General features: G+C 44.0%; 3 protein-coding genes and 1 long non-coding RNA gene across 4 annotated transcripts; all 4 read right to left on the reverse strand.

The window, feature by feature from the left end:
- Window positions 1-3,026: 3,026 nt before the first annotated feature.
- Window positions 3,027-4,674, reverse strand: LOC123726774 (uncharacterized). Its single transcript, XR_006758918.1, has 4 exons — window positions 4,575-4,674; window positions 3,859-3,993; window positions 3,656-3,784; window positions 3,027-3,282 (listed from the first exon to the last, which is right to left on the reverse strand). It is a non-coding gene; the product is annotated as an uncharacterized lncRNA (long non-coding RNA).
- A 10-nt stretch (window positions 4,675-4,684) lies between these two features.
- On the reverse strand, window positions 4,685-7,653 carry LOC123726773 (zona pellucida sperm-binding protein 3-like; the record flags this gene model as incomplete). Its single annotated transcript, XM_045694773.1, has 8 exons — window positions 7,163-7,653; window positions 6,952-7,067; window positions 6,759-6,862; window positions 5,763-5,940; window positions 5,466-5,583; window positions 5,231-5,316; window positions 4,911-5,107; window positions 4,685-4,749 (listed from the first exon to the last, which is right to left on the reverse strand). Coding segments are annotated over exons 1-8 (1,278 nt in total), but the record flags the coding sequence as incomplete, so codon positions are not given.
- Window positions 7,654-12,566: 4,913 nt separating this feature from the next.
- LOC123726775 (zona pellucida sperm-binding protein 3-like) lies at window positions 12,567-17,193 on the reverse strand. The gene is made up of 11 exons (XM_045694774.1): window positions 16,703-17,193; window positions 16,486-16,601; window positions 16,293-16,396; window positions 15,296-15,473; window positions 14,999-15,116; window positions 14,763-14,848; window positions 14,442-14,638; window positions 14,104-14,280; window positions 13,399-13,533; window positions 13,196-13,324; window positions 12,567-12,822 (listed from the first exon to the last, which is right to left on the reverse strand). The coding sequence occupies exons 1-10, from the start codon at window positions 17,114-17,116 to the stop codon at window positions 13,200-13,202; spliced, it is 1,650 nt and encodes a 549-aa protein (XP_045550730.1). The 5' UTR covers window positions 17,117-17,193; the 3' UTR covers window positions 12,567-12,822; window positions 13,196-13,199.
- Window positions 17,194-22,121: 4,928 nt separating this feature from the next.
- On the reverse strand, window positions 22,122-26,752 carry LOC106597234 (zona pellucida sperm-binding protein 3-like). The gene is made up of 11 exons (XM_045694775.1): window positions 26,263-26,752; window positions 26,041-26,156; window positions 25,848-25,951; window positions 24,851-25,028; window positions 24,555-24,672; window positions 24,319-24,404; window positions 23,998-24,194; window positions 23,660-23,836; window positions 22,954-23,088; window positions 22,751-22,879; window positions 22,122-22,377 (listed from the first exon to the last, which is right to left on the reverse strand). The coding sequence occupies exons 1-10, from the start codon at window positions 26,674-26,676 to the stop codon at window positions 22,755-22,757; spliced, it is 1,650 nt and encodes a 549-aa protein (XP_045550731.1). The 5' UTR covers window positions 26,677-26,752; the 3' UTR covers window positions 22,122-22,377; window positions 22,751-22,754.
- Between the last annotated feature and the right edge of the window lie 249 nt (window positions 26,753-27,001).

Consider the following 27,001-nt stretch of genomic DNA (forward strand, 5'->3'; position numbering starts at 1 on the left):
TATTTGGGCTGCAATTTCTAAGGCTGGTAAGTCTAATAAACTTATCCTCTGCAGCAAAGGTAACTCTGGGTCTTCCTTTCCTGTGGCGGTCCTCACGAGAGCCAGTTTCATCATAGCGCTTTATGGTTCTTGCGACTGCACTTGAAGAAATGTTCAAAGTTCTTGAAATGTTCCAGATTGACTGACCTTCATGTCTTAAAGTAATGACGTCCTTTCTCTTTGTTTATTTGAGCTGTTCTTGCCATAATATGGACTTGGTCTTTCACCAAATTGGGCTATCTTCTGTATACCACCCCTACCTTGTCACAACACAACTGATTGGCTCAAACGCATTAAGGAAAGAAATTCCACAAATGAACTTTTAACAAGGTGGCAGGTAGCCTAGTGGTTAGAGCGTTGGACTTGTAACCGAAAGGTTGCAAGATCGAATCCCCGAGCTGACAAGGTAAAAATCTGTCGTTCTGCCGCTGAACAAGGCAGTTAACCCAGTGTTCCTAGGCCATCATTGAAAATAAGAATGTGTTCTTATCTGGCTTGCCTAGTTAAATAAAGGTAGAAAAAAAGGTACACCTGTTGATTGAAATGCATTCCAGGTGACTGCCTCATGAAGCTAGGTGAGAGAATGCCAACAGTGTGCAATGCTATCATCAAGGTGGCTACTTTGAAGAATATAAAATATATTTGGATTTGTTTAACACCTTTTTGGTTATTCCATGTGTTATTTCATAGTTTTGCTGTCTTCAGTATGATTCTACAATGTAGAAAATAGTAAAAAATTAAGAAAAACCCTTGAATGAGTAGGTGTGTCCAAACTTTTGACTGGTACTGTATATATGTATAAACCTTTTTTGGTGGGGGCCCCTAAGCGACCGCTTATGTCTGGAGCTGGCCCTGACCTTCCAAGGTGGTTTGAAATCAGATACAAATTTGATTCCCGGCCATGCGACTTGTGTCTAGCGATCAAATCTGATCTATTTGCCCTCGTGGTTTATAGACTGCTATTTTACATATCTTGTTGCTTGCTAGTTACTCGGTTGACAGTTTGACAAGAACATGTATTGCTTACAGACAAATTAGTGAATGTGCTAGAAAGCTACCTAGCTAGCTAGTTGACTGCTGTGGCGAGCCATAAAGGACTCGTATTGAAAATAGTTTCACTTTCCTTTGAGGCTTTAAGTGTTCTAACACTATGACTTTGAACATTCAAAGTAACTGGGAACATCCATGGTAGGCTTTGTTGTCACCTTAGCTTGGAGAGTCAGCATTCCAAAACAACACAGCAGCACCCACCCGTAGCACGTGCTCCAGCAGGTATATTTCACTGGTCACCCCCAAAGCCAATTCCTCATTTGGTCGCCTTTCGTTCCAGTTCTCTGCTGCCAATGACTGGAACGAATTGCAAAAGTCACTGAAGCTGGAGACTCATATCTCCCTCACTAACTTTAAGCACCAGCTGTCAGTGCAGCTCACAGATCACTGCACCTGTACATAGCTCATCTGTAAATAGCCCATCCAACTACCTCATCCCCATACTGTTATATTTTGTTGGTCCTTCGCACCCCAGTATCTCTACTTGCACATCTCACTCGTGTTTAATTGCTAAATTGTAATTATTTTGCCACTATGGCCTATTTATTGCCTTACCTCCCTTGCACAAATTGTATATTGACTTTTTTTCCTATTGTGTTATTGACTGCATGTTTGATTATTCCATGTGTAACTCTGTGTTGTCTCACTGCTTTGCTTTATCTTGGCCAGGTTGCAGTTGTAAATGAGAACTTGTTCTCAACTAGCCTACCTGGTTGAAAAGGTGAAATACATTTATTTTTTAAGACAGATGTGAGCACTAGGCCTTGCAGTGTGGCCTAAAAGGCAAAACCGATCCATTGATAAGCTGTTCTATCCTCCGATGCGCTTTGGGAATATGGGCCTAGAACCCTAAGGCCATTGGCTGCATTTAAACAGGCAGCCCAATTCTGATCCTTTTTCACTAATTGGCCTTTTGACATATCCGATCTGAAAAAACATTTTGCGATTGGTCTTGACCAATTAGTAGAAAAAGATCAGAATTGTGCTGCCTGTCTAAATGCAGCCATATAAATTGTGTGAATTGGCACCCGATAATTTCTCATCTCTTGTTGAAATCAGAATAGGTGCTGTGGCAATCTCGTGTGCATTTCTGACCGTAGCGCCTGCCCAACTAGATGCTTAAGCGTTGCATCCAGTGGTTGTGCCGCGTCCAACAGTGCATCAGATTGCTGTATGTGGTTACCCGAGTTAAATACATTACCAGGCATTTTAAGATCTGGCATACATCTGCAATGTAGTCAGGGAGGAACTTGACCAAAGCCTTTCCATTGACTTTGAGGCTAGGCGTACACCAGACTAAACCCAAAAACTTGGGTTTTAGCACCAAATTATCCTTGTGGTTAATAATGGAAGTCTCACAACAACCAAAAATAAAAAAATAGGGGGCGGGGTTTAAGGAAAAGGACCAGTTAGAAATGCCAGTGCCGATTTCTGGTTCCAGGCCGCCAGTGGAGGTTGAGGGAAGAACGGCGCGAATGGCAAACACGGGTTTGATACCATTCCACTGCAGTTACCACAAGCCCGGTCTCCCCAATTAAGGGGCCACCAACCTCCTGTGCAGTCCACCCCTTCCTCAGACCCTTTATAGCCGGAGTTCACATTGCAAGCCCAATTTCTCAGAATGCCCTGTAACTTACATGCTCAATCAGGAACCTTGGGACAGAGTCCCATTAATCCAGGATGTGCTGTCTGGCTATGCAAACACCAATACAGACCAAAGACTACGCTAGGAAATGTCAGTTGGCAGCAACATGCAACAGTGAAGGGGCTCCATACCAAGTGCAACATTCTTGTTGGTTGAGCCTACTACTGAATATGCCCCCTGATCATGTGTTGCCCTTCTACATTGCTGGGCACTCACTTTAACAAATGAAGGCAATATTTCAGATTACTCTAGCATGTAGTGCATAATGGTGAAGACAGAAAGTCAGTCGAAGTAGCATTAAATCATTTATTTTTCAAAGAGATTAACAGGCATCATCTCAGTGTTGTGGTAGTCTCTTCACTGGTTGAGTTCGCCAGGAGCAGATGTGGTGGTGCTTATGTCACTTTGTTGTAGGGGCATCCTCCTTGTGTGCTGGGACATCAGGACTGGCACCAACCTCAGTGAGTTGGAGTGTGCTGCTGCTTGGAGCAAGTCTATTATGGGCCACCACGACAACAGCGCCTTCCAGTTCTAGAAATAGATATGGACTGGGAACATATTCCTTCTTTATGAAACCACATCAAAAGCTCTGAAGTCAGATATTTAAAAGTGATACTGGCAAGTGCCATGTGCAGGTTGACATTTATTGAGACGGTATTGTCCTGGAGGCAGAACTTAGCGATTACCACTAGATGGAAAGTCAAAGTTGGCTACATTGTAACAATGTATGCTTTTTTGGTTTTAATTTAATGTTAAGCATTAGGGTTGGCAGTGAGGTTAATGTTTAAAAATCATATTTTATTACTTTGTGGCTGTGCCAGCTAGTGAACATTCTGCGGAGCCATCCCAATAAGTGCTAACCTGCTTGCCATGTGCAGGTTATTTCCCTCTAAAATAGCAGTACCATCATCCCATACATACCCTTTCAATAGGTTCCAATCTCATTCTGATCCTTCTCTTCACCCAGACCCTCTTTCTCTGTGGTAACCTCAAGGTCTCCAATGGGCTCAGGTGTAGGAATCAACTCAGGGTCTGGGGTGGCCTCCAGCTCTGAGAACAGACTATTTAGCACAGAGCCTACATGCAATTATCATACATGCAAAACAGTAAAGTACAGTCATTACCTCTTTGGGCAATTAGTTCTTTCTGCTTGATGAAGCCATCATATGTTGCAGAGCTAACGAGACCGTGCTTGTTGTTGGGTCCGACCCTCGGGCCCAAGGGACTAGCCGCATTTTGGGATTGGGCGAAATAAGGTCCTGGAATTAAATGTAACAGATTAACACAGCCAGTGTTGGCAGAATTGCTAGCCTATAGGGATAGGAAAAGACAGGTGTCCGAAGTGGCACCCGATGACCTATAGAGTGCACTACTTTTGGCCAGTGCATCATGGTCTGGGCAATAGTCGAGACATCCTGGTTGCCTCCCACACATTTTAAAAAAACTGGCTTCACACTTCTGTACCTACTGGAATGCGAGTTTGGCATAGTTTGGCATAAGTCTGCCTATGTCACTACCTGATCCGCTTGAATACATACAAAATAGTAGCTGCAAGATGGAGATCAGTTCTTTTTAATGAGTGCATTATGCAAGTGGCTAGTTTGCCTCAACTACCTTCACTAAAACCACTGCAAAGGTATTCCCTGCAAAATTTGGTTTCAAATCATGACGTTCTGCTATGTCTGCCTCGTGATTTGTTGGGAGAAGTTGCCAAACGAGTCAGTCATTGAAGCCAGACCCTAGTCACTGCTGTTGCCTAGGGTTGGGTTATCAAGACTACCTGTTCAAAGGTAGTGCACTACATAAGGAATAAGATTATGCCATGTCAGAGTCAAATTACCTCTCTTGAAGTCCATGCCACTCCAACGACTGCCAGGTGATACGGGCTTCCTGTCCCCTGTTGAGGCAGGGAAGCCAGGTATATCGATACCTCCACTCATCCGTGGGATGAGATGTACGCTTCTGTTTACTTGGGAGGACCATTATGGGGCCCAAAGTAGTATCCTGGCCCCATACTAAAAGGACAACACATTCATTAAACACACCTTTGCAGTCAAGACACTTTCAATTAGTCTTCCCTCAATTTCCATCTCAACCATATTGGAGAAGGTCCCAGCCCTGCAATGTGTTTTGAGAAGGTAGTGACAGAATAGAGGGATTAAGATGTCAAATACACCTTTCTTGGCCTTCATCCCAATACTCCAATTGTCACCAGAGACTGGGGGTTTGTTGCGGTAGATACGAGGTTCAAGTTGGCTACCACCTAGTCTTGGACTGAGGGGACGTTGTGCTGGAGCTTGATCAACCCCCTTCTGTCTACTCAGGCTTAGACAATGCCCACATAGCAAATCATTCTCATCAGCAGACCTCCATCTGAAATGTATGAAAGATCTACTCATGGACCAAGAACACACCATTTTTTTTAAATGCTATGGTTATTCCAGTGAATAGGTCACAGCCCAGTAACAGTAGCTAAGGAAATGTGACTTATCCCACCTGCCATCAATGAAGGAGCATGCCTTGTTGCTAGGCTCTGCATGGTCCATGACAGGGACTGCCATAAGGTGGCAGGTGATGTACAGCTGTAAAAAAAACAGGATGAGCAAAACAAAGATGCAGAATCACAGTAGCCTACATAATGTCTGTAAATTATGTAACTGTAGAATAATTTTACTACAGTAGCCGTAATGGCCTCTACAATATCTGTTCTTTTTTTAAATACCGCCCTCACCTCTGCCCCGTCCTCCTGGTAGAACCTAAAGGCATCAATGTGGAACCCGAGCTCGTTGTCCTGGGTTCTACGCATGAAACCAGAGCGGGAACCAGGCAGCTGGGAATCCGTCAAGCACCTGGAGGGAGATACATATTGGGGCATCTTCCTTAGTAACCAATTAAGAAGTCTCAAAGAAACCGCCAAGCACCAGTTGACTACTTTAAAAATGGTGGAAGCCCTCAAATGGCATATTCTATCGTTCTCTACGGGCCAGCCGGAGAATAGTCGTTCTAAGCCATTTTCCCCCCTGCTTACCCATCACTCTCAATGAAGACATATCTAGGGACAGAGTTGCTATCAGGGTCCAGTGTGGCCACGCAGCTGCTAACAAACACCCTGAGCCTGGTGTGGTGAGCAACCCTGACAGACGCCTCAATGTTGATGGGATCACCCAGGAAGTAGACTCCAGAACCCCGCTCATAGAGCCAGTCACCTGGAAAGGAAATGGCAGTAAAGACAGGTTATCCAATAATGAACTAAAGGAGCCTAACATTACTCCTTATAGTCCAAGGACCATCTGTTTAGATGTGAATTGGCCCTGGCAGCTAAAGCCTCTATTGCAGTATAGTTCAAGAAACAAAGCCCTCTTGCATATCGCATCAAAATCACTTCACACGCGCAACACTTAGTTACTCTACACCATTTAGTTGTAGCCGACAGTATTTCAGTGACAACACGTTTGTGGCGTCAATCTTCCGTTTATACACAGGTGTTTGAAGACGCAGATAACTAATTAGCACAGGTACGCCTCTGTCTTCTGTATGTCAACCATTAACAAGCACTGTCACATGGAAATATGTCCGTGTGGGAGGGAACCCTATAAAAACGTGTAGTAATTGAACTTTCTTTGAAAATGTGTCGCTGATGTGAAAGACCGTACTGCAAGCGATGCGTTTTAAAGTTACGAACGCGAGTCGCTATTAAAACTACCCGGCCAGAACTTATTGTCAATAGGCGCTAAACTAGTGAGCATCTAATATTGGATTCAAATGAGGGGTTTGTTAACAGGGCCATGTTTAGTATGCAAACTGTATAACGTTGCAGATAGAAGTGTCCCCCATAAGTTGTCTGATGTGATTCCGTATTTTGCATGTCAGAAGAGCATTTGTGCTACATAGTACATTTATATCTGAACATTCAATTCACGGGTTTTACCAAGCTTCTGGGAGAGCGCCATTGTACCCTTTAGATTATCTGAATGTTCAACAAAATAGTACCCTGCGAAGTGCAGCCCAGGATTCATATACCCACTTGTCATAAGCTTCAATGAGAACTGCAGGGTGTCTTCAGCAGACACTGTGGCGGTGAAAGGGATCCAGGTCGGCTGGAGAGAATAACTGTCCAAACTGTACTTCCTGAAACAGAAAGTACAGGCCGGTAAATAAACCAATAGGTCAACGCAGGATTCATATGACCATCATACAACAGTATAGCCTAAACTCACCTTTCATAATGACACTCAATTGGGATTACAGCACCAACCATTCGAATAACCCCATCTGGTGTGGTTCTGGGTGTATATCTGAGGAGGTTTGTGTAGATCAATGAGTCTTCGGTTATCTGTGGATTCACAAAGCAGCATTTAAGAGAAGGTTGTTTCAAGAAGTCAACTACTAGAGAAAAAAAAAAAATATATATATATATAGGTATATTACCAGGTTCTTGGTTCCACAGTCCGAAAGTGCTGCAAATATTCTGTACTCATCTCCGGCTGCTGACGCTGTTGCCCTACAGGGCTCTTGGTCTTGGTACTGTTCAACTCCAAGTCGCAGGTCATCCACGTCGATTAGATTACCGAGTTGAAACAGATCAGCCTTCACGACTATCTCCATGTAGTCTGAATGGCACGTCACAGCGACAGTTTCTACTCGAATTGGCCTTGAAACTGTTTGTTGGAGTGGAGGCTGTTTAAAGCGGGGACGATTGTCAAATTGCGGTGTTCGCCTTGGAAGTTGTTGCCATGTGTCAGTGCTATAAGTATATGACAAAGCAGGAGAGATTAAGAAGTTTTCCACAAGTAAAAACCAAACCAGTTGCTTGAACAATAACCTGAGCGCGTTTGCCATCATGAGTCCCACGCCAACAACTACTGTGACTCTGTAGGTTAGAGGACAGCGTGCCTCTGCTATGCTACAATTGATGAAACAGAGGTAGCTTTTAACAACCAACCAGGCTGCACACCTGGGCTGGATTACGCCCTAATTGGGCCTTGCATCTGATTAGTCAAGATCTTTAATTGGCACGCATGTTCAAATCAAATCACATTTTATTTGTCACGTACACATGGTTAGCAGATGTTAATGCGAGTGTAGCGAAATGCTTGTGCTTCTGGTTCCGACAGTGCAGGAATATCTAACAAGTAATCTAACAGTTCCCCAACAACTACAACTAATACACACAAATCTAAAAGGGGTGAATGAGAATATGTACATATAAATATATGGATGAACGATGGCCAAGGTGCAATAGATGGTATAAAATACAGTACATAAATATGATATGAGTAATGTCATATTACACCATGAGTCGTTAATCATGAAGCATACACCTCCGTCCTTCCTCTTCCCAGAGAGGTGTTTATCTCTGTCGGCGCGATGCATGGAGAAATCCGATGGCTGAACCGATTCCGACAACATATCCCGAGAGAGCCATGTTTCCGTGAAACAGAGAATGTTACAATCTCTGATCTCTTTCTGAAAGGCAACCCTTTCTCGAATTTTGTCTACCTTGTTGTCAAGACACTGGACATTGGCAGGTAGTATACTCGGGAGCGGTGGGCGATGTGCACTTTTACGGAGCCTGACCAGGAGGCCGCTCCGTCTGCCCTTTCTTGGGTCAGCTTCTGGGATCAGATCAATTGTCCTGGGTGGTGGTCCAAACAGAGGATCCGCTTCGGGAAAGTCATATTCCTGGTCGTAATGTTGGTAAATTGGCGTCACTCTTACATCCAGTAGTTCTTCCCGGCTGTATGTAATAAGACTTAAGACTTCCTGGGGTAAGAAATAATACATTAAAAAAACCAAATACTGCATAGTTTCCTAAGGACTCGAAGCGAGCCGACCATCTCTGTCGGCACCATCAGAGGAACGCGTTCTTGTTTGCCACGTTCCTCTGCCCAGGCGTGGCACGTGATACGTGGCAGATCTTAAAACGCCTGGATACGTATTTTACATATCAGCTAACACATCATATGTTATAGCAATCTGTAGTGACGGGAAACCAAATCTTTCTGTAGGCTTCAGCGCTTTCACCAAATTGGGCCCAAAAACGGTTAATTACTCGGAGGTCATTGTCTGTTCACAATGCACATTAGTGACATCTGCTGGTCAGCAATAAATATTTTAGATTCTTCAAAGTAGCCACCCTTTGCCTTGATGACACCTTTGCACACTCTTGGCATTCTCTCAACCAGCTTCACCTGGATGTTTTTTCTTGAAGAAGTCTTGAAGGAGTTCCCACATATGCTGAGCACTTGTTGGCTGCTTTTCCTTCACTCTGCGGTCCAACTCATCCCAAACCATCTCAATTGGGTTGAGGTCGGGTGATTGTTGAGGCCAGGTCATCTGATGCAGCACTCCATCACTCTCCTTCTTGTTCAAATAGCCCTTACACAGCCTGGAGGTGTGTTGGGTCATTGCCCTGTTGAAAAACAAATGATAGTCCCACTGAGCGCAAACCAGATGGGATGGCTTATTGCTGCAGAATGCTGAGTTAGCCATGCTGGTTAAGTGTGCCTTGAATTCTAAATAAATCACAGACAGTGTCACCAGCAAAGCACCATCACACCTCCTCCTCCATGCTTCACGGTGGGAACCACACGTGGAGATTTCCGTTCACCTACTCTGTGTCTGACAAAATCGCGGCGGTTGGAACCAAAAATCTCATATTTGACCCATTGCTCGTGTTTCTTGGCCCAAACAAGTCTCTTCTTCTTATTGGTGTCCTTTTGTAGTGGTTTCTTTGCAGCAATTCGACCATGAAGGCCTGATTAACGCAGTCTCCTCTGAACAGTTGGTGTTGAGATGTGTCTGTTACTTGAACTCTGTGAAGCATTTATTTGGGCTGCAATTTCTAAGGCTGGTAAGTCTAATAAACTTATCCTCTGCAGCAAAGGTAACTCTGGGTCTTCCTTTCCTGTGGCGGTCCTCACGAGAGCCAGTTTCATCATAGCGCTTTATGGTTCTTGCGACTGCACTTGAAGAAATGTTCAAAGTTCTTGAAATGTTCCAGATTGACTGACCTTCATGTCTTAAAGTAATGACGTCCTTTCTCTTTGCTTATTTGAGCTGTTCTTGCCATAATATGGACTTGGTCTTTCACCAAATTGGGCTATCTTCTGTATACCACCCCTACCTTGTCACAACACAACTGATTGGCTCAAACGCATTAAGGAAAGAAATTCCACAAATGAACTTTTAACAAGGTGGCAGGTAGCCTAGTGGTTAGAGCGTTGGACTTGTAACCGAAAGGTTGCAAGATCGAATCCCCGAGCTGACAAGGTAAAAATCTGTCGTTCTGCCGCTGAACAAGGCAGTTAACCCAGTGTTCCTAGGCCATCATTGAAAATAAGAATGTGTTCTTATCTGGCTTGCCTAGTTAAATAAAGGTAGAAAAAAAGGTACACCTGTTGATTGAAATGCATTCCAGGTGACTGCCTCAGGAAGCTAGGTGAGAGAATGCCAACAGTGTGCAATGCTATCATCAAGGTGGCTACTTTGAAGAATATAAAATATATTTGGATTTGTTTAACACCTTTTTGGTTATTCCATGTGTTATTTCATAGTTTTGCTGTCTTCAGTATGATTCTACAATGTAGAAAATAGTAAAAAATTAAGAAAAACCCTTGAATGAGTAGGTGTGTCCAAACTTTTGACTGGTACTGTATATATGTATAAACCTTTTTTGGTCGGGGGGCCCCTAAGCGACCGCTTATGTCTGGAGCTGGCCCTGACCTTCCAAGGTGGTTTGAAATCAGATACAAATTTGATTCCCGGCCATGCGACTTGTGTCTAGCGATCAAATCTGATCTATTTGCCCTCGTGGTTTATAGACTGCTATTTTACATATCTTGTTGCTTGCTAGTTACTCGGTTGACAGTTTGACAAGAACATGTATTGCTTACAGACAAATTAGTGAATGTGCTAGAAAGCTACCTAGCTAGCTAGTTGACTGCTGTGGCGAGCCATAAAGGACTCGTATTGAAAATAGTTTCACTTTCCTTTGAGGCTTTAAGTGTTCTAACACTATGACTTTGAACATTCAAAGTAACTGGGAACATCCATGGTAGGCTTTGTTGTCACCTTAGCTTGGAGAGTCAGCATTCCAAAACAACACAGCAGCACCCACTCGCAGCACACGCTCCAGCAGGTATATTTCACTGGTCACCCCCAAAGCCAATTCCTCATTTGGTCGCCTTTCGTTCCAGTTCTCTGCTGCCAATGACTGGAACGAATTGCAAAAGTCACTGAAGCTGGAGACTCATATCTCCCTCACTAACTTTAAGCACCAGCTGCACCTGTACATAGCTCATCTGTAAATAGCCCATCCAACTACCTCATCCCCATACTGTTATATTTTGTTGGTCCTTCGCACCCCAGTATCTCTACTTGCACATCTCACTCGTGTTTAATTGCTAAATTGTAATTATTTTGCCACTATGGCCTATTTATTGCCTTACCTCCCTTGCACAAATTGTATATTGACTTTTTTTTCCTATTGTGTTATTGACTGCATGTTTGATTATTCCATGTGTAACTGTGTTGTCTCACTGCTTTGCTTTATCTTGGCCAGGTTGCAGTTGTAAATGAGAACTTGTTCTCAACTAGCCTACCTGGTTGAAAAGGTGAAATACATTTATTTTTTAAGACAGATGTGAGCACTAGGCCTTGCAGTGTGGCCTAAAAGGCAAAACCGATCCATTGATAAGCTGTTCTATCCTCCGATGCGCTTTGGGAATATGGGCCTAGAACCCTAAGGCCATTGGCTGCATTTAAACAGGCAGCCCAATTCTGATCCTTTTTTCACTAATTGGCCTTTTGACATATCCGATCTGAAAAAACATTTTGCGATTGGTCTTGACCAATTAGTAGAAAAAGATCAGAATTGTGCTGCCTGTCTAAATGCAGCCATATAAATTGTGTGAATTGGCACCCGATAATTTCTCATCTCTTGTTGAAATCAGAATAGGTGCTGTGGCAATCTCGTGTGCATTTCTGACCGTAGCGCCTGCCCAACTAGATGCTTAAGCGTTGCATCCAGTGGTTGTGCCGCGTCCAACAGTGCATCAGATTGCTGTATGTGGTTACCCGAGTTAAATACATTACCAGGCATTTTAAGATCTGGCATACATCTGCAATGTAGTCAGGGAGGAACTTGACCAAAGCCTTTCCATTGACTTTGAGGCTAGGCGTACACCAGACTAAACCCAAAAACTTGGGTTTTAGCACCAAATTATCCTTGTGGTTAATAATGGAAGTCTCACAACAACCAAAAATAAAAAAATAGGGGGCGGGGTTTAAGGAAAAGGACCAGTTAGAAATGCCAGTGCCGATTTCTGGTTCCAGGCCGCCAGTGGAGGTTGAGGGAAGAACGGCGCGAATGGCAAACACGGGTTTGATACCATTCCACTGCAGTTACCACAAGCCCGGTCTCCCCAATTAAGGGGCCACCAACCTCCTGTGCAGTCCACCCCTTCCTCAGACCCTTTATAGCCGGAGTTCACATTGCAAGCCCAATTTCTCAGAATGCCCTGTAACTTACATGCTCAATCAGGAACCTTGGGACAGAGTCCCATTAATCCAGGATGTGCTGTCTGGCTATGCAAACACCAATACAGACCAAAGACTACGCTAGGAAATGTCAGTTGGCAGCAACATGCAACAGTGAAGGGGCTCCATACCAAGTGCAACATTCTTGTTGGTTGAGCCTACTACTGAATATGCCCCCTGATCATGTGTTGCCCTTCTACATTGCTGGGCACTCACTTTAACAAATGAAGGCAATATTTCAGATTACTCTAGCATGTAGTGCATAATGGTGAAGACAGAAAGTCAGTCGAAGTAGCATTAAATCATTTATTTTTCAAAGAGATTAACAGGCATCATCTCAGTGTTGTGGTAGTCTCTTCACTGGTTGAGTTCGCCAGGAGCAGATGTGGTGGTGCTTATGTCACTTTGTTGTAGGGGCATCCTCCTTGTGTGCTGGGACATCAGGACTGGCACCAACCTCAGTGAGTTGGAGTGTGCTGCTGCTTGGAGCAAGTCTATTATGGGCCACCACGACAACAGCGCCTTCCAGTTCTAGAAATAGATATGGACTGGGAACATATTCCTTCTTTATGAAACCACATCAAAAGCTCTGAAGTCAGATATTTAAAAGTGATACTGGCAAGTGCCATGTGCAGGTTGACATTTATTGAGACGGTATTGTCCTGGAGGCAGAACTTAGCGATTACCACTAGATGGAAAGTCAAAGTTGGCTACATTGTAACAATGTATGCTTTTTTGGTTTTAATTTAATGTTAAGCATTAGGGTTGGCAGTGAGGTTAATGTTTAAAAATCATATTTTATTACTTTGTGGCTGTGCCAGCTAGTGAACATTCTGCGGAGCCATCCCAATAAGTGCTAACCTGCTTGCCATGTGCAGGTTATTTCCCTCTAAAATAGCAGTACCATCATCCCATACATACCCTTTCAATAGGTTCCAATCTCATTCTGATCCTTCTCTTCACCCAGACCCTCTTTCTCTGTGGTAACCTCAAGGTCTCCAATGGGCTCAGGTGTAGGAATCAACTCAGGGTCTGGGGTGGCCTCCAGCTCTGAGAACAGACTATTTAGCACAGAGCCTACATGCAATTATCATACATGCAAAACAGTAAAGTACAGTCATTACCTCTTTGGGCAATTAGTTCTTTCTGCTTGATGAAGCCATCATATGTTGCAGAGCTAACGAGACCGTGCTTGTTGTTGGGTCCGACCCTCGGGCCCAAGGGACTAGCCGCATTTTGGGATTGGGCGAAATAAGGTCCTGGAATTAAATGTAACAGATTAACACAGCCAGTGTTGGCAGAATTGCTAGCCTATAGGGATAGGAAAAGACAGGTGTCCGAAGTGGCACCCGATGACCTATAGAGTGCACTACTTTTGGCCAGTGCATCATGGTCTGGGCAATAGTCGAGACATCCTGGTTGCCTCCCACACATTTTAAAAAACTGGCTTCACACTTCTGTACCTACTGGAATGAGAGTTTGGCATAAGTCTGCCTATGTCACTACCTGATCCGCTTGAATACATACAAAATAGTAGCTGCAAGATGGAGATCAGTTCTTTTTAATGAGTGCATTATGCAAGTGGCTAGTTTGCCTCAACTACCTTCACTAAAACCACTGCAAAGGTATTCCCTGCAAAATTTGGTTTCAAATCATGACGTTCTGCTATGTCTGCCTCGTGATTTGTTGGGAGAAGTTGCCAAACGAGTCAGTCATTGAAGCCAGACCCTAGTCACTGCTGTTGCCTAGGGTTGGGTTATCAAGACTACCTGTTCAAAGGTAGTGCACTACATAAGGAATAAGATTATGCCATGTCAGAGTCAAATTACCTCTCTTGAAGTCCATGCCACTCCAACGACTGCCAGGTGATACGGGCTTCCTGTCCCCTGTTGAGGCAGGGAAGCCAGGTATATCGATACCTCCACTCATCCGTGGAGATAGAGATGTACGCTTCTGTTTACTTGGGAGGACCATTATGGGGCCCAAAGTAGTATCCTGGCCCCATACTAAAAGGACAACACATTCATTAAACACACCTTTGCAGTCAAGACACTTTCAATTAGTCTTCCCTCAATTTCCATCTCAACCATATTGGAGAAGGTCCCAGCCCTGCAATGTGTTTTGAGAAGGTAGTGACAGAATAGAGGGATTAAGATGTCAAATACACCTTTCTTGGCCTTCATCCCAATACTCCAATTGTCACCAGAGACTGGGGGTTTGTTGCGGTAGATACGAGGTTCAAGTTGGCTACCACCTAGTCTTGGACTGAGGGGACGTTGTGCTGGAGCTTGATCAACCCCCTTCTGTCTACTCAGGCTTAGACAATGCCCACATAGCAAATCATTCTCATCAGCAGACCTCCATCTGAAATGTATGAAAGATCTACTCATGGACCAAGAACACACCATTTTTTTTTAAATGCTATGGTTATTCCAGTGAATAGGTCACAGCCCAGTAACAGTAGCTAAGGAAATGTGACTTATCCCACCTGCCATCAATGAAGGAGCATGCCTTGTTGCTAGGCTCTGCATGGTCCATGACAGGGACTGCCATAAGGTGGCAGGTGATGTACAGCTGTAAAAAAAACAGGATGAGCAAAACAAAGATGCAGAATCACAGTAGCCTACATAATGTCTGTAAATTATGTAACTGTAGAATAATTTTACTACAGTAGCCGTAATGGCCTCTACAATATCTGTTCTTTTTTTTAAATACCGCCCTCACCTCTGCCCCGTCCTCCTGGTAGAACCTAAAGGCATCAATGTGGAACCCGAGCTCGTTGTCCTGGGTTCTACGCATGAAACCAGAGCGGGAACCAGGCAGCTGGGAATCCGTCAAGCACCTGGAGGGAGATACATATTGGGGCATCTTCCTTAGTAACCAATTAAGAAGTCTCAAAGAAACCGCCAAGCACCAGTTGACTACTTTAAAAATGGTGGAAGCCCTCAAATGGCATATTCTATCGTTCTCTACGGGCCAGCCGGAGAATAGTCGTTCTAAGCCATTTTCCCCCCTGCTTACCCATCACTCTCAATGAAGACATATCTAGGGACAGAGTTGCTATCAGGGTCCAGTGTGGCCACGCAGCTGCTAACAAACACCCTGAGCCTGGTGTGGTGAGCAACCCTGACAGACGCCTCAATGTTGATGGGATCACCCAGGAAGTAGACTCCAGAACCCCGCTCATAGAGCCAGTCACCTGGAAAGGAAATGGCAGTAAAGACAGGTTATCCAATAATGAACTAAAGGAGCCTAACATTACTCCTTATAGTCCAAGGACCATCTGTTTAGATGTGAATTGGCCCTGGCAGCTAAAGCCTCTATTGCAGTATAGTTCAAGAAACAAAGCCCTCTTGCATATCGCATCAAAATCACTTCACACGCGCAACACTTAGTTACTCTACACCATTTAGTTGTAGCCGACAGTATTTCAGTGACAACACGTTTGTGGCGTCAATCTTCCGTTTATACACAGGTGTTTGAAGACGCAGATAACTAATTAGCACAGGTACGCCTCTGTCTTCTGTATGTCAACCATTAACAAGCACTGTCACATGGAAATATGTCCGTGTGGGAGGGAACCCTATAAAAACGTGTAGTAATTGAACTTTCTTTGAAAATGTGTCGCTGATGTGAAAGACCGTACTGCAAGCGATGCGTTTTAAAGTTACGAACGCGAGTCGCTATTAAAACTACCCCGGCCAGAACTTATTGTCAATAGGCGCTAAACTAGTGAGCATCTAATATTGGATTCAAATGAGGGGTTTGTTAACAGGGCCATGTTTAGTATGCAAACTGTATAACGTTGCAGATAGAAGTGTCCCCCATAAGTTGTCTGATGTGATTCCGTATTTTGCATGTCAGAAGAGCATTTGTGCTACATAGTACATTTATATCTGAACATTCAATTCACGGGTTTTACCAAGCTTCTGGGAGAGCGCCATTGTACCCTTTAGATTATCTGAATGTTCAACAAAATAGTACCCTGCGAAGTGCAGCCCAGGATTCATATACCCACTTGTCATAAGCTTCAATGAGAACTGCAGGGTGTCTTCAGCAGACACTGTGGCGGTGAAAGGGATCCAGGTCGGCTGGAGAGAATAACTGTCCAAACTGTACTTCCTGAAACAGAAAGTACAGGCCGGTAAATAAACCAATAGGTCAACGCAGGATTCATATGATCATCATACAACAGTATAGCCTAAACTCACCTTTCATAATGACACTCAATTGGGATTACAGCACCAACCATTCGAATAACCCCATCTGGTGTGGTTCTGGGTGTATATCTGAGGAGGTTTGTGTAGATCAATGAGTCTTCGGTTATCTGTGGATTCACAAAGCAGCATTTAAGAGAAGGTTGTTTCAAGAAGTCAACTACTAGAGAAAAAAAAAATATATATATATATATATATATAGGTATATTACCAGGTTCTTGGTTCCACAGTCCGAAAGTGCTGCAAATATTCTGTACTCATCTCCGGCTGCTGACGCTGTTGCCCTACAGGGCTCTTGGTCTTGGTACTGTTCAACTCCAAGTCGCAGGTCATCCACGTCGATTAGATTACCGAGTTGAAACAGATCAGCCTTCACGACTATCTCCATGTAGTCTGAATGGCACGTCACAGCGACAGTTTCTACTCGAATTGGCCTTGAAACTGTTTGTTGGAGTGGAGGCTGTTTAAAGCGGGGACGATTGTCAAATTGCGGTGTTCGCCTTGGAAGTTGTTGCCATGTGTCAGTGCTATAAGTATATGACAAAGCAGGAGAGATTAAGAAGTTTTCCACAAGTAAAAACCAAACCAGTTGCTTGAACAATAACCTGAGCGCGTTTGCCATCATGAGTCCCACGCCAACAACTACTGTGACTCTGTAGGTTAGAGGACAGCGTGCCTCTGCTATGCTACAATTGATGAAACAGAGGTAGCTTTTAACAACCAACCAGGCTGCACACCTGGGCTGGATTACGCCCTAATTGGGCCTTGCATCTGATTAGTCAAGATCTTTAATTGGCACGCATGTTCAAATCAAATCACATTTTATTTGTCACGTACACATGGTTAGCAGATGTTAATGCGAGTGTAGCGAAATGCTTGTGCTTCTGGTTCCGACAGTGCAGGAATATCTAACAAGTAATCTAACAGTTCCCCAACAACTACAACTAATACACACAAATCTAAAAGGGGTGAATGAGAATATGTACATATAAATATATGGATGAACGATGGCCAAGGTGCAATAGATGGTATAAAATACAGTACATAAATATGATATGAGTAATGTCATATTACACCATGAGTCGTTAATCATGAAGCATACACCTCCGTCCTTCCTCTTCCCAGAGAGGTGTTTATCTCTGTCGGCGCGATGCATGGAGAAATCCGATGGCTGAACCGATTCCGACAACATATCCCGAGAGAGCCATGTTTCCGTGAAACAGAGAATGTTACAATCTCTGATCTCGTTCTGAAAGGCAACTCTTTCTCGAATTTTGTCTACCTTGTTGTCAAGACACTGGACATTGGCAGGTAGTATACTCGGGAGCGGTGGGCGATGTGCACTTTTACGGAGCCTGACCAGGAGGCCGCTCCGTCTGCCCTTTCTGCGGCGCCGTTGTCTTGGGTCAGCTTCTGGGATCAGATCAATTGTCCTGGGTGGTGGTCCAAACAGAGGATCCGCTTCGGGAAAGTCATATTCCTGGTCGTAATGTTGGTAAATTGGCGTCACTCTTACATCCAGTAGTTCTTCCCGGCTGTATGTAATAAGACTTAAGACTTCCTGGGGTAAGAAATAATACATTAAAAAACCAAATACTGCATAGTTTCCTAAGGACTCGAAGCGAGCCGACCATCTCTGTCGGCACCATCAGAGGAACGCGTTCTTGTTTGCCACGTTCCTCTGCCCAGGCGTGGCACGTGATACGTGGCAGATCTTAAAACGCCTGGATACGTATTTTACATATCAGCTAACACATCATATGTTATAGCAATCTGTAGTGACGGGAAACCAAATCTTTCTGTAGGCTTCAGCGCTTTCACCAAATTGGGCCCAAAAACGGTTAATTACTCGGAGGTCATTGTCTGTTCACAATGCACATTAGTGACATCTGCTGGTCAGCAATAAATATTTTAGATTCTTCAAAGTAGCCACCCTTTGCCTTGATGACACCTTTGCACACTCTTGGCATTCTCTCAACCAGCTTCACCTGGATGTTTTTTCTTGAAGAAGTCTTGAAGGAGTTCCCACATATGCTGAGCACTTGTTGGCTGCTTTTCCTTCACTCTGCGGTCCAACTCATCCCAAACCATCTCAATTGGGTTGAGGTCGGGTGATTGTTGAGGCCAGGTCATCTGATGCAGCACTCCATCACTCTCCTTCTTGTTCAAATAGCCCTTACACAGCCTGGAGGTGTGTTGGGTCATTGCCCTGTTGAAAAACAAATGATAGTCCCACTGAGCGCAAACCAGATGGGATGGCTTATTGCTGCAGAATGCTGAGTTAGCCATGCTGGTTAAGTGTGCCTTGAATTCTAAATAAATCACAGACAGTGTCACCAGCAAAGCACCATCACACCTCCTCCTCCATGCTTCACGGTGGGAACCACACGTGGAGATTTCCGTTCACCTACTCTGTGTCTGACAAAATCGCGGCGGTTGGAACCAAAAATCTCATATTTGACCCATTGCTCGTGTTTCTTGGCCCAAACAAGTCTCTTCTTCTTATTGGTGTCCTTTTGTAGTGGTTTCTTTGCAGCAATTCGACCATGAAGGCCTGATTAACGCAGTCTCCTCTGAACAGTTGATGTTGAGATGTGTCTGTTACTTGAACTCTGTGAAGCATTTATTTGGGCTGCAATTTCTAAGGCTGGTAAGTCTAATAAACTTATCCTCTGCAGCAAAGGTAACTCTGGGTCTTCCTTTCCTGTGGCGGTCCTCACGAGAGCCAGTTTCATCATAGCGCTTTATGGTTCTTGCGACTGCACTTGAAGAAATGTTCAAAGTTCTTGAAATGTTCCAGATTGACTGACCTTCATGTCTTAAAGTAATGACGTCCTTTCTCTTTGCTTATTTGAGCTGTTCTTGCCATAATATGGACTTGGTCTTTCACCAAATTGGGCTATCTTCTGTATACCACCCCTACCTTGTCACAACACAACTGATTGGCTCAAACGCATTAAGGAAAGAAATTCCACAAATGAACTTTTAACAAGGTGGCAGGTAGCCTAGTGGTTAGAGCGTTGGACTTGTAACCGAAAGGTTGCAAGATCGAATCCCCGAGCTGACAAGGTAAAAATCTGTCGTTCTGCCGCTGAACAAGGCAGTTAACCCAGTGTTCCTAGGCCATCATTGAAAATAAGAATGTGTTCTTATCTGGCTTGCCTAGTTAAATAAAGGTAGAAAAAAAGGTACACCTGTTGATTGAAATGCATTCCAGGTGACTGCCTCAGGAAGCTAGGTGAGAGAATGCCAACAGTGTGCAATGCTATCATCAAGGTGGCTACTTTGAAGAATATAAAATATATTTGGATTTGTTTAACACCTTTTTGGTTATTCCATGTGTTATTTCATAGTTTTGCTGTCTTCAGTATGATTCTACAATGTAGAAAATAGTAAAAAATTAAGAAAAACCCTTGAATGAGTAGGTGTGTCCAAACTTTTGACTGGTACTGTATATATGTATAAACCTTTTTTGGTCGGGGGCCCCTAAGCGACCGCTTATGTCTGGAGCTGGCCCTGACCTTCCAAGGTGGTTTGAAATCAGATACAAATTTGATTCCCGGCCATGCGACTTGTGTCTAGCGATCAAATCTGATCTATTTGCCCTCGTGGTTTATAGACTGCTATTTTACATATCTTGTTGCTTGCTAGTTACTCGGTTGACAGTTTGACAAGAACATGTATTGCTTACAGACAAATTAGTGAATGTGCTAGAAAGCTACCTAGCTAGCTAGTTGACTGCTGTGGCGAGCCATAAAGGACTCGTATTGAAAATAGTTTCACTTTCCTTTGAGGCTTTAAGTGTTCTAACACTATGACTTTGAACATTCAAAGTAACTGGGAACATCCATGGTAGGCTTTGTTGTCACCTTAGCTTGGAGAGTCAGCATTCCAAAACAACACAGCAGCACCCACTCGTAGCACGCGCTCCAGCAGGTATATTTCACTGGTCACCCCCAAAGCCAATTCCTCATTTGGTCGCCTTTCGTTCCAGTTCTCTGCTGCCAATGACTGGAACGAATTGCAAAAGTCACTGAAGCTGGAGACTCATATCTCCCTCACTAACTTTAAGCACCAGCTGCACCTGTACATAGCTCATCTGTAAATAGCCCATCCAACTACCTCATCCCCATACTGTTATATTTTGTTGGTCCTTCGCACCCCAGTATCTCTACTTGCACATCTCACTCGTGTTTAATTGCTAAATTGTAATTATTTTGCCACTATGGCCTATTTATTGCCTTACCTCCCTTGCACAAATTGTATATTGACTTTTTTTCCTATTGTGTTATTGACTGCATGTTTGATTATTCCATGTGTAACTCTGTGTTGTCTCACTGCTTTGCTTTATCTTGGCCAGGTTGCAGTTGTAAATGAGAACTTGTTCTCAACTAGCCTACCTGGTTGAAAAGGTGAAATACATTTATTTTTTAAGACAGATGTGAGCACTAGGCCTTGCAGTGTGGCCTAAAAGGCAAAACCGATCCATTGATAAGCTGTTCTATCCTCCGATGCGCTTTGGGAATATGGGCCTAGAACCCTAAGGCCATTGGCTGCATTTAAACAGGCAGCCCAATTCTGATCCTTTTTTCACTAATTGGCCTTTTGACATATCCGATCTGAAAAAACATTTTGCGATTGGTCTTGACCAATTAGTAGAAAAAGATCAGAATTGTGCTGCCTGTCTAAATGCAGCCATATAAATTGTGTGAATTGGCACCCGATAATTTCTCATCTCTTGTTGAAATCAGAATAGGTGCTGTGGCAATCTCGTGTGCATTTCTGACCGTAGCGCCTGCCCAACTAGATGCTTAAGCGTTGCATCCAGTGGTTGTGCCGCGTCCAACAGTGCATCAGATTGCTGTATGTGGTTACCCGAGTTAAATACATTACCAGGCATTTTAAGATCTGGCATACATCTGCAATGTAGTCAGGGAGGAACTTGACCAAAGCCTTTCCATTGACTTTGAGGCTAGGCGTACACCAGACTAAACCCAAAAACTTGGGTTTTAGCACCAAATTATCCTTGTGGTTAATAATGGAAGTCTCACAACAACCAAAAATAAAAAAAATAGGGGGCGGGGTTTAAGGAAAAGGACCAGTTAGAAATGCCAGTGCCGATTTCTGGTTCCAGGCCGCCAGTGGAGGTTGAGGGAAGAACGGCGCGAATGGCAAACACGGGTTTGATACCATTCCACTGCAGTTACCACAAGCCCGGTCTCCCCAATTAAGGGGCCACCAACCTCCTGTGCAGTCCACCCCTTCCTCAGACCCTTTATAGCCGGAGTTCACATTGCAAGCCCAATTTCTCAGAATGCCCTGTAACTTACATGCTCAATCAGGAACCTTGGGACAGAGTCCCATTAATCCAGGATGTGCTGTCTGGCTATGCAAACACCAATACAGACCAAAGACTACGCTAGGAAATGTCAGTTGGCAGCAACATGCAACAGTGAAGGGGCTCCATACCAAGTGCAACATTCTTGTTGGTTGAGCCTACTACTGAATATGCCCCCTGATCATGTGTTGCCCTTCTACATTGCTGGGCACTCACTTTAACAAATGAAGGCAATATTTCAGATTACTCTAGCATGTAGTGCATAATGGTGAAGACAGAAAGTCAGTCGAAGTAGCATTAAATCATTTATTTTTCAAAGAGATTAACAGGCATCATCTCAGTGTTGTGGTAGTCTCTTCACTGGTTGAGTTCGCCAGGAGCAGATGTGGTGGTGCTTATGTCACTTTGTTGTAGGGGCATCCTCCTTGTGTGCTGGGACATCAGGACTGGCACCAACCTCAGTGAGTTGGAGTGTGCTGCTGCTTGGAGCAAGTCTATTATGGGCCACCACGACAACAGCGCCTTCCAGTTCTAGAAATAGATATGGACTGGGAACATATTCCTTCTTTATGAAACCACATCAAAAGCTCTGAAGTCAGATATTTAAAAGTGATACTGGCAAGTGCCATGTGCAGGTTGACATTTATTGAGACGGTATTGTCCTGGAGGCAGAACTTAGCGATTACCACTAGATGGAAAGTCAAAGTTGGCTACATTGTAACAATGTATGCTTTTTTGGTTTTAATTTAATGTTAAGCATTAGGGTTGGCAGTGAGGTTAATGTTTAAAAATCATATTTTATTACTTTGTGGCTGTGCCAGCTAGTGAACATTCTGCGGAGCCATCCCAATAAGTGCTAACCTGCTTGCCATGTGCAGGTTATTTCCCTCTAAAATAGCAGTACCATCATCCCATACATACCCTTTCAATAGGTTCCAATCTCATTCTGATCCTTCTCTTCACCCAGACCCTCTTTCTCTGTGGTAACCTCAAGGTCTCCAATGGGCTCAGGTGTAGGAATCAACTCAGGGTCTGGGGTGGCCTCCAGCTCTGAGAACAGACTATTTAGCACAGAGCCTACATGCAATTATCATACATGCAAAACAGTAAAGTACAGTCATTACCTCTTTGGGCAATTAGTTCTTTCTGCTTGATGAAGCCATCATATGTTGCAGAGCTAACGAGACCGTGCTTGTTGTTGGGTCCGACCCTCGGGCCCAAGGGACTAGCCGCATTTTGGGATTGGGCGAAATAAGGTCCTGGAATTAAATGTAACAGATTAACACAGCCAGTGTTGGCAGAATTGCTAGCCTATAGGGATAGGAAAAGACAGGTGTCCGAAGTGGCACCCGATGACCTATAGAGTGCACTACTTTTGGCCAGTGCATCATGGTCTGGGCAATAGTCGAGACATCCTGGTTGCCTCCCACACATTTTAAAAAAACTGGCTTCACACTTCTGTACCTACTGGAATGCGAGTTTGGCATAAGTCTGCCTATGTCACTACCTGATCCGCTTGAATACATACAAAATAGTAGCTGCAAGATGGAGATCAGTTCTTTTTAATGAGTGCATTATGCAAGTGGCTAGTTTGCCTCAACTACCTTCACTAAAACCACTGCAAAGGTATTCCCTGCAAAATTTGGTTTCAAATCATGACGTTCTGCTATGTCTGCCTCGTGATTTGTTGGGAGAAGTTGCCAAACGAGTCAGTCATTGAAGCCAGACCCTAGTCACTGCTGTTGCCTAGGGTTGGGTTATCAAGACTACCTGTTCAAAGGTAGTGCACTACATAAGGAATAAGATTATGCCATGTCAGAGTCAAATTACCTCTCTTGAAGTCCATGCCACTCCAACGACTGCCAGGTGATACGGGCTTCCTGTCCCCTGTTGAGGCAGGGAAGCCAGGTATATCGATACCTCCACTCATCCGTGGAGATAGAGATGTACGCTTCTGTTTACTTGGGAGGACCATTATGGGGCCCAAAGTAGTATCCTGGCCCCATACTAAAAGGACAACACATTCATTAAACACACCTTTGCAGTCAAGACACTTTCAATTAGTCTTCCCTCAATTTCCATCTCAACCATATTGGAGAAGGTCCCAGCCCTGCAATGTGTTTTGAGAAGGTAGTGACAGAATAGAGGGATTAAGATGTCAAATACACCTTTCTTGGCCTTCATCCCAATACTCCAATTGTCACCAGAGACTGGGGGTTTGTTGCGGTAGATACGAGGTTCAAGTTGGCTACCACCTAGTCTTGGACTGAGGGGACGTTGTGCTGGAGCTTGATCAACCCCCTTCTGTCTACTCAGGCTTAGACAATGCCCACATAGCAAATCATTCTCATCAGCAGACCTCCATCTGAAATGTATGAAAGATCTACTCATGGACCAAGAACACACCATTTTTTTAAAAATGCTATGGTTATTCCAGTGAATAGGTCACAGCCCAGTAACAGTAGCTAAGGAAATGTGACTTATCCCACCTGCCATCAATGAAGGAGCATGCCTTGTTGCTAGGCTCTGCATGGTCCATGACAGGGACTGCCATAAGGTGGCAGGTGATGTACAGCTGTAAAAAAAAACAGGATGAGCAAAACAAAGATGCAGAATCACAGTAGCCTACATAATGTCTGTAAATTATGTAACTGTAGAATAATTTTACTACAGTAGCCGTAATGGCCTCTACAATATCTGTTCTTTTTTTAAATACCGCCCTCACCTCTGCCCCGTCCTCCTGGTAGAACCTAAAGGCATCAATGTGGAACCCGAGCTCGTTGTCCTGGGTTCTACGCATGAAACCAGAGCGGGAACCAGGCAGCTGGGAATCCGTCAAGCACCTGGAGGGAGATACATATTGGGGCATCTTCCTTAGTAACCAATTAAGAAGTCTCAAAGAAACCGCCAAGCACCAGTTGACTACTTTAAAAATGGTGGAAGCCCTCAAATGGCATATTCTATCGTTCTCTACGGGCCAGCCGGAGAATAGTCGTTCTAAGCCATTTTCCCCCTGCTTACCCATCACTCTCAATGAAGACATATCTAGGGACAGAGTTGCTATCAGGGTCCAGTGTGGCCACGCAGCTGCTAACAAACACCCTGAGCCTGGTGTGGTGAGCAACCCTGACAGACGCCTCAATGTTGATGGGATCACCCAGGAAGTAGACTCCAGAACCCCGCTCATAGAGCCAGTCACCTGGAAAGGAAATGGCAGTAAAGACAGGTTATCCAATAATGAACTAAAGGAGCCTAACATTACTCCTTATAGTCCAAGGACCATCTGTTTAGATGTGAATTGGCCCTGGCAGCTAAAGCCTCTATTGCAGTATAGTTCAAGAAACAAAGCCCTCTTGCATATCGCATCAAAATCACTTCACACGCGCAACACTTAGTTACTCTACACCATTTAGTTGTAGCCGACAGTATTTCAGTGACAACACGTTTGTGGCGTCAATCTTCCGTTTATACACAGGTGTTTGAAGACGCAGATAACTAATTAGCACAGGTACGCCTCTGTCTTCTGTATGTCAACCATTAACAAGCACTGTCACATGGAAATATGTCCGTGTGGGAGGGAACCCTATAAAAACGTGTAGTAATTGAACTTTCTTTGAAAATGTGTCGCTGATGTGAAAGACCGTACTGCAAGCGATGCGTTTTAAAGTTACGAACGCGAGTCGCTATTAAAACTACCCCGGCCAGAACTTATTGTCAATAGGCGCTAAACTAGTGAGCATCTAATATTGGATTCAAATGAGGGGTTTGTTAACAGGGCCATGTTTAGTATGCAAACTGTATAACGTTGCAGATAGAAGTGTCCCCCATAAGTTGTCTGATGTGATTCCGTATTTTGCATGTCAGAAGAGCATTTGTGCTACATAGTACATTTATATCTGAACATTCAATTCACGGGTTTTACCAAGCTTCTGGGAGAGCGCCATTGTACCCTTTAGATTATCTGAATGTTCAACAAAATAGTACCCTGCGAAGTGCAGCCCAGGATTCATATACCCACTTGTCATAAGCTTCAATGAGAACTGCAGGGTGTCTTCAGCAGACACTGTGGCGGTGAAAGGGATCCAGGTCGGCTGGAGAGAATAACTGTCCAAACTGTACTTCCTGAAACAGAAAGTACAGGCCGGTAAATAAACCAATAGGTCAACGCAGGATTCATATGATCATCATACAACAGTATAGCCTAAACTCACCTTTCATAATGACACTCAATTGGGATTACAGCACCAACCATTCGAATAACCCCATCTGGTGTGGTTCTGGGTGTATATCTGAGGAGGTTTGTGTAGATCAATGAGTCTTCGGTTATCTGTGGATTCACAAAGCAGCATTTAAGAGAAGGTTGTTTCAAGAAGTCAACTACTAGAGAAAAAAAAAAATATATATATATATATATATATATATAGGTATATTACCAGGTTCTTGGTTCCACAGTCCGAAAGTGCTGCAAATATTCTGTACTCATCTCCGGCTGCTGACGCTGTTGCCCTACAGGGCTCTTGGTCTTGGTACTGTTCAACTCCAAGTCGCAGGTCATCCACGTCGATTAGATTACCGAGTTGAAACAGATCAGCCTTCACGACTATCTCCATGTAGTCTGAATGGCACGTCACAGCGACAGTTTCTACTCGAATTGGCCTTGAAACTGTTTGTTGGAGTGGAGGCTGTTTAAAGCGGGGACGATTGTCAAATTGCGGTGTTCGCCTTGGAAGTTGTTGCCATGTGTCAGTGCTATAAGTATATGACAAAGCAGGAGAGATTAAGAAGTTTTCCACAAGTAAAAACCAAACCAGTTGCTTGAACAATAACCTGAGCGCGTTTGCCATCATGAGTCCCACGCCAACAACTACTGTGACTCTGTAGGTTAGAGGAGAGCGTGCCTCTGCTATGCTACAATTGATGAAACAGAGGTAGCTTTTAACAACCAACCAGGCTGCACACCTGGGCTGGATTACGCCCTAATTGGGCCTTGCATCTGATTAGTCAAGATCTTTAATTGGCACGCATGTTCAAATCAAATCACATTTTATTTGTCACGTACACATGGTTAGCAGATGTTAATGCGAGTGTAGCGAAATGCTTGTGCTTCTGGTTCCGACAGTGCAGGAATATCTAACAAGTAATCTAACAGTTCCCCAACAACTACAACTAATA

Source organism: Salmo salar, chromosome ssa14, assembly GCF_905237065.1.
Source record: "Salmo salar chromosome ssa14, Ssal_v3.1, whole genome shotgun sequence".
In the NCBI taxonomy this organism is placed as follows: Eukaryota; Metazoa; Chordata; class Actinopteri; order Salmoniformes; family Salmonidae; genus Salmo; species Salmo salar.